This window comes from Mesitornis unicolor, unplaced genomic scaffold (assembly GCF_000695765.1).
Source record: "Mesitornis unicolor isolate BGI_N332 unplaced genomic scaffold, ASM69576v1 scaffold6278, whole genome shotgun sequence".
Taxonomy (NCBI): domain Eukaryota; kingdom Metazoa; phylum Chordata; class Aves; order Mesitornithiformes; family Mesitornithidae; genus Mesitornis; species Mesitornis unicolor.
The window spans coordinates 25,208-38,981 of NW_010203773.1; the positions used below are offsets into that span (position 1 = coordinate 25,208).

General features: G+C 36.8%; 2 protein-coding genes across 2 annotated transcripts in view; one reads left to right on the plus strand and one right to left on the minus strand.

Moving 5' to 3' along the window:
• The window catches only part of LOC104545650 (beta-1,3-galactosyltransferase 2-like), a 10,487-nt gene extending 9,938 nt beyond the window's left edge, over positions 1-549 (plus strand). The window contains exon 2 of the mRNA XM_010190836.1: positions 1-549. This exon is cut by the window's left edge and continues 338 nt beyond it. Coding sequence (XP_010189138.1) covers positions 1-549 — 549 coding nt within the window.
• A 9,956-nt stretch (positions 550-10,505) lies between these two features.
• KCNT2 (potassium channel, subfamily T, member 2) overlaps positions 10,506-13,774 on the minus strand; it is a gene marked incomplete at its 5' end in the record, with an annotated part of 104,284 nt that continues 101,015 nt past the window's right edge. Inside the window, one exon of the mRNA XM_010190837.1 lies at positions 10,506-10,617. Within this exon, the coding sequence (XP_010189139.1) occupies positions 10,506-10,617 (112 nt within the window). The remainder of the gene's footprint in view (positions 10,618-13,774) is intronic.

Consider the following 13,774-nt stretch of genomic DNA (forward strand, 5'->3'; position numbering starts at 1 on the left):
ACTTACCATAACTTAACTCTTAAAACTCTGATGGGCATGAAGTGGGTGGCCTCTTATTGCAGTGACGCAAACTTTGTTATGAAGACAGACAGTGATGTTTTTGTTAATACAATATACCTAATAGAAAAGCTCCTCAGGCCTCTATCACCTTCTCCACAAAATTATTTCACAGGCTGTCTTATGAAAGGGCATAAGCCTATTCGGAATAAAAATAGTAAATGGTACATATCAGAAGAAGAATACCCAGATGATAAATACCATCCTTTTTGTTCAGGAACTGGTTATGTCTTTTCTGGAGACTTGGCTTCAAAAATTGTCAATGCTTCTGTAACGATAAAATATATTCATTTGGAAGATGTTTATGTAGGACTCTGTCTTAATGCAAAGGGCATACAGGTATTACCTCCACCCAGTTATTCGTTGTTTAACATTTACAAAGTCCCATTTTCTCCTTGTCTGTACAATAAAATAATTACATCTCATCACATTCATACCAATGAGCACAAATTCTACTGGGAATCGCTGCAAAAGCACCGCCACAAATGTTAGACAACACAGAAAGGCCCATAGCAGAGTCCCTTCTTTCTCTGACAAAGGACAGAACAACAGCTTTGTTTTCTTAGAAATGGAGCATCTATGTAGTTCAAGGTTCAGGGACATCCTGAATCCAAGGTATAGTTTTTGTGTTAGGTTACAGTAAAAGGATTTTTCTTCCATAAAGCAGACTTTCTCTGTTGACTGAATAATTCTTGGATAGCTTACTTTGTTTTAGATGAGGCGCTAATTAATTCTTATACTGTTTTAAAGTATGGCAAGCGATCATATCAACTGTACTGAAGAAAAAGCAATGAAGATGCAATGACAATTTTTTATTAAGAAGTAATAATAATTTAATGTGTTAATTTTATATTGCTCATATATAATTAGTCCATGTACCATTACATTTACTCAGGTGGCATTTCAATGTGACTGAAGTAGAAAGCATAAATGTTATGCTGGTGAATTAGTGATAGAAATATGAATGAAAACTGGTTTGGGGTTTTGGTTTTGTTTGTTTGGTTTTGTGGGGTTTTTTTTGTTGTGTTTTTTTTTCCTTGCCACATCTCTATTGGTGCATGCAGCTGCTATTACTCTCTGTACTCATATATGCAAAGAACACCTCACATATGAGATGCCACTTAGTTGCTATTATGGAGATCTAATAAACAAGAGGAAAATTAAAAGCTGATAGAATATTTTGACAGGAGTGTATTAAACTCCACTTTGGGGTACTCAGCCATGTACAAAATATCCTCATAGCAAAGGAAAAAATAAGATGATACTTAATAACCTTGGAAGCTAAACAGTTCGGTCAAGATGTCCATGTAAGTACATTACTTTCGAGATTTCTCTCCAACCAAGATTATAAATTATCTGTTACTCTCAATAAGAATTAAGAGATTTTTACAGTAATTACTGAGTGGGCCAACTGACTGGATTAATTGAATAGCTAGAAAAAAAGTACCTTTTTCTTTGCAGGAAGTTTATCCGATGCATGTGGGAGTCAAAATATCAATTACATTCACACCAAATAGTTCAGCCAGAGCTGAAGTGAGAAAGTGAGATTACAATACAAGCATCCCCACTGTCATTTTATAAGCATACATTATGATGTTTAATAAAGAAAACTAATTGAATTATATGTCTTCCTGTGAAGAAAATAACCCTTTTCTGCAGCTGCTCAGAAAATAAAAAGTATACTTCTTTTAGGAAATTTAACTATAGAAATCAAGGTTATGGTGTGAGTTTCTTTTTTTTCTCTTGGTAAACGTGTTATTTCTGTGTGTTGTCCACTGCGTCCAAAGATTTGAACTGTTCAAAGAGAGTCCAAAAGAAAAGAACATGGATCACCCGGAGTCTTGATTAAAATGACCAACACTGAAAACCTGAAGATGCTAGAACTTTTCTATGCCATCTTCTAACCCAAGTTTATGTTACTCTAACATGTCAGCAATAGCTTAGCTGATCTGTCCTGGGATAGAGGTAAGGCTTAGATTGTACTTTTCATCCCTACAGCTAGAGAAAGCCCTGAGCAGCCTGGCCTGAGCTCACAGCTACTCCTGCTTTGAGCAGCATGATGGATGCTGGAGACCTCCTGAGCTTCCTTTCAATCAGCAGTGTCCTGTGATCCTGTGGTCGTATTACATGATGTGATTACAGGAACTTACCTAAAGCACGCTGAGATCCTGAGTGATTGCAGTGGTGTTTGGATGAGAACCAAGACACGCTCCAATAATAATAATTCTTACTGAGAAAGGAATTGCTACAGGATGCTGCCTCCTAGTGCTGACAGTACTTACTGATGCAAGTTTTCCAATTAAATCCAAAAAACGAGTGCTTACTTGGAGACGTTTACTAAGTGTGTCAAATTGATATGCGTATTATAACTATGCAGTTGGAATAATGCAGGCTTTTGCAAACAGATATGTGTAAATGGCACCAGAAAGAGAGAAAAAGACATTAAATGCTGTTTTATTTCTGCAATATGTCCTAAGCCCTTTCAAAACATTTTAATATGTCCCCAGAACAATACTCTTTAAAAAGTAAATGAGATTGGATTCTACATTAGTCATGGTACAAAAACACTTGAAATTAATGTTTAGATTGTTGTTCTTTGTGGAAAGACTGAAATTTATTTTGCAAATGGAATCAATTTGCCCTGTGTAAGACAAGATGCTGGTTCTTTAAGGCTGGCTGCAGACACAGGTGAGTCTTCTGTTTGGGGTCATTTGCAACAGTCATGGGCAGAGGCTGTGCTCTCTGTGGGAGAGGTTTGAGCTGTGTAGTCCTCTCTCCTCTTGAATGATCTTCTTTCAAGAAAGTGTTAATTAAATCAGGAGCACTCTTACTGCTGTGGGTTGAAGGATACCGAAAAAAATAACCTTTTTTGTATCAGATTCCTGCATTCAGGTATGACTAATCTCAGGAAATACAACCCTAAGAATTTCACTGTCTTCCAGTTCTGATGTGGGCTGGTAAAAATGTAATGTTTTGCATCCAGAAATAATGTGAAGCTATTTCTGAAAAAGCTAACCAACAACTGGATTTTATTACAGCCTTTAAGGTTGCTGGCATGTTGTTTACTGTTCTGTTTGTCAGTACACGGAACTAAAATAATCTGTATTTTAGATTTGGTGTCTTGATCTTTATCTCAGGGACCTCTGTACTTTAGAAGCTGTTGGAGGAGGGTATAAAACTTAAGGGTAAGTTTTATGTGATTTAGAACAATTATGTAGTTCAGTGTACAGAGATATTCAATGCGGTTCTGTTTTTTTATGGATGTATTCATCCAAAGTATAGAGGAAAGAAGTACCAGTGCAATCTGATTAAAAGCAATCTCTTCCCTCATATATATATATGTACAACATATTGTATTGATTTGCACTCAACTGGGGCTGTTTTCTGAACATTTGCATAACACTTTCAGATGACCAGAGCGCTGTTCCTATGGTGCAATATATTCCTCTTTCTTCTAGACTTATGAATAAATTATTTGGAGAGGCCAGCCTGAAAATTGAAGTTGCTTGATATGTACTAATATTTTATATGCTGCAATTGCTGCAAGAATGTAGCAAAGTGTAGCAATTGTCAAGTATGCTGAGTGCTTCGAAGGTCCGTAGATTATTTGAATTCTTTGGTCACTGGTTCCTTTTGATAATAGTTGGCTTATAGTTGGCTTATCGTAGTTGATAATCTTCAGCTGTATTGCACTCTTAGTTTACAAAAACTCACAAATGCCCTAAATGCTTTTAGAAAATGTTTATTGCTTCTATCATAACATGATGGTGGCTGTGCAAACAGTAGCTCTGCAGATGGCAATTACGAAATGATATGAAGGTTGAAAGTTGATTATATATAAAATTTATAGGTAGCTGCAGTATCTGATAAATGATGATTTTAAAGAAGTCAAATCTATAAAAAGAGCAAAGGTCTGTGTACTTTTCTAGCTATCGTTTGTACCTTGATCTAGTCATATTTTTTTTCTTAAAAAAAAAAAATAGCTGGTAATGAGGAAGTTCCATATAGTGATCTAAGGACTTTCCTGAAGAAACAAACCCTGTTACAGTCCGAGTAATTAACATCACATCTTCCCCACTTTGCCAAGCTAAATTAAAAAAAAGGCCAGAGGAAACCGCACCTCTCTTTTATTTGTTTACTGGAGCATGAAGCTTTGCATCTCTGCTTTGATGCAGCTGGACTGCACTGGCCAGGTAACCTGTGCAAAGAAACTAAAGTCGTCCATTGGTGGGAACACTTAGCAGCTGAGAGGAATTTGAGGGACAGATCCATAGCTTGAGAGAGGACTAGGTTGTAAGCAGTTAAAAATGTTCTAGATTTTGTATGTCTTTTGTTTTAGAATAGGCCCCTTCTTCTTGGGAGAAGGGGATTGTGACTGGGGCAGGGCCTAAGTAATTTGTAAGCATTGCTCAAACTGCTGCTGTGGCAATTCTCTTGGGTTAGAATTGGCATCTTACCCAGGTGTACAGTGTAAGGTTTTCATCAAAAGGACTGACATCCTGCAACAGTTTCCTAGTTCAGCTGCCACCTAATTGCTGGTATATAGAAGACCTATCTGGTTCTTGAGGCCTAAAAATGTTGTTCTACTGAAAAGCTTCTCCACTTAGTCACTTTTAGATATTCTTCATTTCATTATTTTGCTGGAACTATGTTGAGCTTTATTCCTTGCTTGCTTTTTTTTTCTCTTGTAATTTATAAAAGTGTATATTTTTGTGAGATGTTTTTAGCAGATGCTTGTAGTATATGGACAGATGCTGATGTCTTGCTCTTGTTCTAATAACAAGACTATCTCCAAACCTTCTTCTACAAAGCCTCATCCTGCATGTGTGACAGGAGAACAGGCAGTAAGGCAAATAGTGGGACGGGAGCAGGGAATACCTGATATGAGACTTCCATTGCTGGTGGAGTGTAGCTTTCTAGCAGCTTTGCATTGTTTCAGTAATCATGCTCAGCGACTGTGCATGCAGCCACTGTGAGAAACCTCAAGTTCGTTAGTAGTGCTGCTTTGACCTTTGCTTAACTAACTGTCGACACAAACAGAACTTTATATGCATTAAAACAATTGTACCAAGTAAATGTGGTTTTGCTGAAACTGGGCTTACTTCATCAAGCAGTAATCGGCTCCAGTATGAAATTAGATAGATAGCTTACTAACATTCTAGCTAGCGTAGTGGGATATGGGTATATTTTAAACCATAGAATCATTAAGGTTGGAAAAGACCTCTAAGATCATCAGGTCCAGCCATCAACCCAACACCACCATGTCCACTAAACCACGTCCCAGAGTGTCACATCTACACGTTTTTTGAACGCCCTACTCCCTTTACCTGGAGAAGGAACATCACATCCTGATTATGCAGTAACAATTCATGACACTGAAATAACCCCCAAAACCAACCCTCAGGAGTATTTTAATGGATGTACCATTTCTAGATCCTGAACTATGTGTTCACATTATCTGAACAGTAATCAAGACACAGGTTATTCAGGAACTACTGAATATCAGGTAGAGAAGGCTTCATCACCCAGTCTGAAGCTGAGTGTGCAAGCAGCAGAACTGATTGCGCTAACAAAGATTTGCCAGCGGTCCAAAAACAAGGCTGTAAATATACTAATGTTCTATTTGCATTTGGAATCTGTGACACCAGTTACAAAACAGGAAGTGTTTATAACTTCTAGTGGAAGTAAATATTGAGCTGTTAAAAGCTATATGATTGCCAAAGAAACTTGTTCATCAGCCAGCCCATACTGGGAAAAGGACAAAAGAATAAATAGGAATAGGTAGTGTGGGTGTTAGTGCTTAGTTAAATCATGTACATGAATGCTTTAAAGGTATAAGAGCCCTGTGCAGAAGTACATTGCCCCAATTTGGCTGGGACATTTCATGCACATGAATAAATATTGACTCTTTTAATTCTATACTTTGCATCCCAGCTTATCTCCTTGGTTGGCATGGGTCAGTTGCAGATTTTCAAAACAGTCTACATTCTAGATTTTGTAGAACAAATAGAAAACTTTAGTTCATAAAGAATTCAAATGCTTGTTTTTAACTTTATGAACTAGAAATATTTGCCTTTTTAAGCTTGAGAGCCATGGGAGTTTGTGCTTGTGTGGAATTACCATTACAGACAGCATTTTTGCATTAGTAGTGTAGGCAATAATGAAGTATATAACAAAATCATTGTTATTATTTTGGATTAACTTCAGAAGACAACCATAACCAAAGTCTTGGTCATCTCTCGTAACTTAATGTGAATTAATAACCCTCTTCCTCTCTTCCTGCAATGCAAATTCTGCATCAAGCACAAGAAGCAGTGTCTGAATGTTTGGAGTGCAGCTCCTAAGACATTTATTCAGTGTACATGTGTTTTCAAGTGGGGTGGGCTGTTTCTAGTGTCAAGACAATGCAACAGTATTTTATGCAGGTTGCTTTATTTTATAAATTCTGCATTTATACCGCTGCCTTGAAAAAGTATTTTTATAATCTTGCACAACTTGATGCCACTACAGAGTGCTGCTTGTTTTTATTAATTCAAGATTGTAGTGACTGTTTTCCCTCAGATATCAAGTGGAATTCAATACAGCAAAACCTCACACATCAGTGCTCCAAAATTACAGAACAGTTGCTGTCAGCCCTAGCTGCCTAGAAATTCTGGAATTGTGTTGCTTCGGGTGCACTTGGTGTCGTTTGTTTTCTTCCACTGCTGAAGCCTAAAATTTGCATTTTCTTTTGCATTCTATTAGTGCACTGGTAAACAAAGATGTGCAAGAAATATTCAGTAATACTTATTTGTATGCTTTAAAGATGTTAAAGAGTTGTTGTAGGAGGGGAAATAAGTATGCTGGGAAATAACTGGGTTTTTTTTTAATTTCCAGGTCAAAATGTTGCAAAAACTTCACTATACTGCACGTTTTAAAAACTCAAACTGCATGCTTTTTATTTCATATGTGAATTAATGTCTGTTCTGGAATTGGAGTGCAATAGTTAAAGAAGCACACTGCGTTCCACTGAAACACTTTTTGTGACTTTTTATTGCAGAGTAGGTAGCACTTTTTCATAGGCAGGTCTCAATTTGCTGAAGAATTCCCTTGTGAGAATGAAGTAATTATTATCTGCTATCACTTTCTTCACTGGGATTGTGACTTTGGGTACCAAATTGCTTGGTACGTGTTAGGGTAGTATTGAGGAAGATGGGCGTCTTTGAATTACTGGTAGAACTGAGTCAGGAGGAAACAATAGATACAGTTAAGCACAGACTGAAAGAATCCATTTCTTTTTTGATTAAGAAAAACAAATCTATCAGGTTATCTGGCCATCTGACTGTTGACCACTGTTTTAGGATGAAATCTCTTGCTTATGTCTGTGATAATAGCTCTAAATTTCTGTCCACTGAGTGAACTATGACCAGACAAAACTCTGTTCAACAGTCGTTTGGACCTGCTGATTCTAGAACTTCATCACCTGTTCTCCAGCACAGAGAGTACTGTTCCTTCTGGTCTCCAGTCCAGCTAGACTTGTCTTGTGTTTCTGATAATCATGAAGAGAGGAAAGGATGTGCACATAAGATTTCCTGTAGGATGACCATTAAATAATTGCTTCCCTGGCCACCAAAGGAATGTGTGTACTGTTTCATTCAGTATCCATGTAGAGGTGCTTAGAATTCTTGAAAGGTCTAAATCCCACTAGAATGGGGTCTGCCTGTGAAGATATGCCACAGAAAGCAAAGCTTTTCTGCTTTCTGCATGAAAAGTATATTTTGAATAATAGAACTATGTAGTATATTATTCATGGGTTACTAGAATTTCTGCTTCATAAGATGCTAAGTTTTTATTACCTTGCTTGTCTTCCAGCAGATTTTGAAGAGAACCAAGTATTTTGTTCAGAAAGATTGCCTTTCATTCATTTTGGAGACAGCAAGTGTCTCCAGCTGTCTTTGTGTTTGCTTTAGCAAATCTTCTGGGGCTAATAAACAATTAGAAATTCTTTAAGCCTAGAGAAATATAAGGTCAAATTAGGTGCTACTATTCAACTCTAGCTGAGCACAAATTCTGCTGAGCTGGGTGGAAAAATGGATACAACTGACTGTGTGTTTCTACTGCTTTATAGGCTGTTAAATGTGAGGCATCAAGTCTTAGCTATAGATCCTTGTGGCAAAGTCCTTAAATCTGTGGTGGGTCTACAGGCAGTGTACAGGGAACAGCTGTGAGCCGCGTGTGAATTGCACAGGAAGCAGAGTATGCAGCTTGCCAGCTGAAGGGCAGGCATTGTCTGGAATCCTGTCTGCCTGCTTGAGACCTGGGTAAAAAGGCCTTCAGTATGAAACAAAGGATCCTCCTAATATTTGGAAGCGAACATTTTCAAGAAACATATTTTTTAAAAAATTATTCAGCTAGAATACAGCTTTCTTACAGATGGCATTAAAAATAGGAAGTTATTCACATGGCACGTGCAGTCTCTTCTGGTATAAATTCCATGACAGGTCTTGGACAAGATCCTGTACCATATACTGTTGTTTAAAAAACCTGTAGATGTCAGTTTGTGCAGCTGTTTCAATTGCTTTTTTTACCCCCTGTAGTGCCCAGAGGAAACATTTGAAATACTTTGCCTTTACCTGTGAATAATTTGATAAAAGACTAGTGTGTGTGGAAAAACACAGAACAATGATGCATTTTTTGCAGAATCACTGAAACCTTTCTGAACCATGATGTTACTTTATTTTGTCAATATTAAAAAAGTGCTGAGAAACCCGACTTTCTAGTTATCCTTTTCTTTTTTAAAACCAGTACTCCTGGTGTTCTGATGTTCAGTCCACTCTGAGACCTCTGTGCTTTATTTTTTTGTAATTGTGGTTTCAGGACTTCTGACTTATTATGGAACGGATTAGTTAAGTTTTGGAAGAATTAAGAAGAAGGGAGGGAATAATAGCAGATTTGCTGTCATTCCTAATATGACTTGATTTCAACATCCTTACAATGCTGAGCATACTCACATCCATGAGTTGTTCACTGGGTGACATGGTATTTTATTTTTCAGAAATAAATTGCAGTTGTTCTAGCAAATAATATAGAACATAAACAATTTGAACATATGTACAGATACAGTATCAAGGGAATTCAAAGAATAATCAGTTTTTCTATTGTAGACTACCTGACAAATTTCTTGTACCCATTTTGTATGGATAATTGTAACAGTTTTTACCTTAAGCATGCTCTCCCTCCTTTGTAACAGATGGCAAAGCAAGAATATGATTTTGGAAGATCATGTACAGGCACACTTAATAGAAAGCTTGACCAATTGTGGCATTCTTGTATGTGTAGGCTGGAGATCTGCTAGCAGATTCAGATGTTTTATTCACTAGCAGATGCATTCTTGGGTACTTAATGCCAAAACTCGGTCTTCAAATCCATGGTGTCTTTTCACATAATGTGGTATTACATTTGTTTTATGGAATGGGTTATAAGGTGATTTAATTTTCAATGTGATATAATACATAATTTCATATGAAAATGTATCACATTTGGGTAATCTGAATGACACTTTGCACAGTTGCAGTTCTGGCACGTTCATGGAAATGGAAAGGACTTGTGGTATGAATCATTTCCTAGAGGGATGTTCTCACTTTTGTATCATAATCTGTTCAGGTTTCTATTGAAAAACTTGCTAAGGTTCAAAGGGTTATATTTCACCTGAGCTACCACTGTTTACAGCTTCACACAGTACCTTCCCAGGTTTTGCAAACATGAGGGGCTGCTTGTGTGAAGTGGTAGGGACTTTCCTCCAGGTGGGCTCCTCTCGGCTAATCTTTCCATGGATATGCCTCACCCTCTGTGGTGTGACTAGGCTGTGTCATTCAACCTAATCTATGTAAACCCAGAGAACTAACACTCAAGTCCTGGAGGCTAAAATGAGACTGAAACTAGCCATTTCTAATATAATTGGGTAATAGGCTGAGATTGAAAATTTTTTCAAAGGCTGGATTCTTGACACACAAAGCCTCGTTGGCAGCTTTAGATATTAACATAGTTTCTACTGCAAATTATGCATGGTCTCTCTACAGGCATCAGATAATCTTTACCGATGTAGGTCAGAAGCTTCCTCACAGACACGCTGTCAACCTTGATAAATATGCTTAGAAACATCTAAGCGAAACTCATGATGAAATTTGTCACTTTTTAAATCATTTGTTCATATTGGTTAAATAGGTGTCATAATTCTGTCATAATCTTATGTCATAAGCTGACAAAGTTCAACTACAATATTGAACAGGCCATAAGCCTGACAGTCTCTTAAATCAGAGTTTCTAGACACCTCATTTCTAGATTTGGTCACTTACCCACTGTTATTTTGTTTCCAAAATCTGAATATAACGTACCGTTCAGTTTTCAAAAGGGTTAGTGGAAACAACATGTATATAAAATTGTCTCTTAATTTTATAATAAGTTACACATCAAAGTTGTGTTTCCTCCCTGGTGTCTTGTCCCACTGTATTGCAGAAGCTGTCTTTTCGGCTGGGTGCAGTATTTGGAACATAAGCCAATGGATCAGGTCGGATCAAGTATCTATAAAAAGAAATTATAACTCTTATTAAAAAGACTTGGCATGAGCAATGATAAAATAAATGCATACAGTTGCAATGTTGAAAAGATCTGAGGAAGATTTAGAGACTTATGTTGAAAGTGCTTAGTCTAGTTCCTGCTGGGTAACTTGGACACTTGAGTAACATCACTCACTTTAGATGCTACTAATAAAGCTTTTCATGTTTTGTCTGCGAAGGCATCAATTCTATGTACTGGGCATAGCCAAACCTTAATTTTGACTGATGGTTCCTTTGCCAGTAACTCTGTATTTCTTTATGCATCTCCTTTATTCATTATCTCTTAAAGAAGGGACAAGCAGTCTCCACAGAAATTTCTAAAGAAATTGTGAGAAAATGATGGATAATTCTTATGACTGTACTCAATAAATAAAAAGCATGATGTTGGTATTCTTGGTGTAGACTGACAGTCTGGAGATGAACTCTTATTCTAAGAACTTCTGGTAGATTCGAATACTTCAGGAAAATGCCTCATGGGTTTGAATCTGAGTTCAAGATGTTTAAAATAACTGCTTTTCTTAGGATAAGGATGGAAGAGCTTCCCAATAATTTTAAGTGTAAATTCTGCACTCTTCTGTCAGCCGTCTCAAGTGATGAACTATCTGATCTGAAAGCTTTTGGCACTGATGTAGTAGCAGCTTTGTGCTGCTGCAGAACTAACTCTTCAGTGTTCTCAGCTATCAGTTGGTGCTTTCTAGTGCCACTATGCTCTAAAGAGATGATAGACAAATAGACTCAATCCCAGGACCTTAAACTTGTCCAAAGATGAGCAGCAGTGTTGAAATTTAATTTCAAATCCTGGTTTTGACTGGCTTTGGTGGTTTTTTCGTTTTGTTTTGGGTTTTGTTTTTTTTTAAGAAATAAAAATGAAATGCAGACAAATGAAATGTGAAGGAATCTTGTCTCGCATATCGTCAGAAATCTTGGTGCCACATGTGTTTGTCTCTCTCTCTCTCTCTCCTCCTCATCAGCCAAATGAAAATGTTTAAATATAATAATAGAGATTGTATGCAGACTATGTGGTGCTTATGAAGATTTGCTGTATTACTCTGCAGTGGCCCTGAAAAGAGTTTCTGTTTTTGTACAGGTCATGAACTTCTTCCATTCAGTACAATGAGTATGTTTTGCCACAGACTTAATTAAAACACCCTTCATCAAAATGGGAAATGGAAAATCCTGATGAACTGAACTAACAAGTTCTGTAGCAATATGAGCAATCACTGCCATATTTCCTACAAAACTGCTGTAGCTGTTTTCAGCTCACCTAGACTATGCTCCTCAAAGCATGGGCTTCTGAGTCTGTGGGGCATTGGTTCTATGGTGGATGCCCACAAGAATTTCCTGATCTCCATGATTTGGAACCACCACCTTCCTCTGTTTCTTTGTTTATGTTTCTCCGTCTGCAGGGCTAAAATATAATAGCAGTGTTTTCTCTCTCATAGAGTTTGTTGCTACAAATAGCCTGAACTTATTTGTGTAAGAAAACAGTTGACTTAATATGGGATTTAAAAAAATCTACTCGTACTGTATCTATCTAGATCATGTTCTCATGGTATCTGTTTCTTTGAAGTCAAACTTATTACCCTTGATTTATAACACCCAATGTTTACTCCAGAACAGCCTATTTGTTTTGCTGATTCAGCCAATGAAACTGAAGAGTAGTGGAAGTCTGCTCTATTCTGTTCATCAAATCCAAATTTAGCATGTTTAAACACATGAAAAAAAATCTTTTCTTGCTTTTTAATATTTTTTTTCCTTAGGAATAAGTTATCTTGGACTTCGGGGTAAATTCAGGTGTTTCTGTGTTTTTCCTTTTTTTAGGATACACTAAACAAATGACTGATAACTGAAACACATAATTCACAAGTTCTACATCACAAATAATTCTGTAGTAAGTAAATCACAGAATTCCTTAAGTAAAAATGAACAATATTGTTATAGTGATAATATTTTATAAAATTGTAGGAAGCCTAAATATATGATAAACAACTGCTAGAGCCTCATGGATTCATAAGTGGCCTGATGTCACAGCTACAAAATCTCAGTGGTACCCTTCCTCCCTTGAGCATTACTGCAAAAGCAATTCCTATGTGTTAAATTTGAATGTTACTGCAGATAGCTGCAATTTGGATCTCCCAGTTGCAACCCTTGAAATTGAAACTTCAATTCTGAATTTGATGTTTTTATAGCACATCATTAATACAAACCACAGAGCAAATAAGGAGAGTGTTAATCTCCAGATTAAAAAAACCCCACAACAAAACAAAACCAAAACAAAACAAAACGTGTCAAAGGAACAAACAGCCAGTAGTGGGGATTTGTGGGTTTCTGTTTACTTTTGTATAGTTTTAAATAAGGAGAGGGCCAGATCTAGCAACAGAATGTATTGTATTACTTCTGGAATAAAAGAGAACAAGGGGTGCTACTGCAAGATCAATTTGCAAGTACTAAACCGATATAGTAAAAGGCCATCATGCTCTGCTGAGAGACAAAATGTTAAAAGTTTTGGTACAAAAACATCTCATGGTTATAGAATGAAAACGCTGCTATTCAGTATCTGCTTCTTAAGACAAATAGTCTAGATGAAATATGGAGTTACTAAGGCAAAGTCTGAATGTATCACTTGAAATAGAAGTGCTTTTATTTTACTTGTTCAATAAAGACAGTGAGATCATTGTCCTTTAAGCTCCATCAGGTCAAGATACGAAACATTAGCTTGCAAAGCTAACAAATGCAAAGAATAGCACGAAAGCTTTTTGATCAGCCAATAGCTGTGAATGCTGCTTTGGCTAAAAGCTAAGAAAATTTCCTCATATTCTGGTTCAGGGTTGTATGTTACCTAGTATACCCTCAATAAATTACAAATGTAATAGGATCATAGTAAATGCAAAAGACTTAAAATTGTATAAGAATAGGAAATCAGAGAATCAAGGTTGCATCTGTATGACTGAAAATGAACACATGTTTTGGCTTCTATCGTAGATATGCATAGAAATATGTAGTTTGGATAAGAATAAGCCATATTGGCATGAAAGTGCAGCTAACAATTGAGATGAAGCCTGCAAAACATACTGAGACAGGGAGGAAAAAAATACAGGAAAGCTAGCCTTAGAGCTTATCAG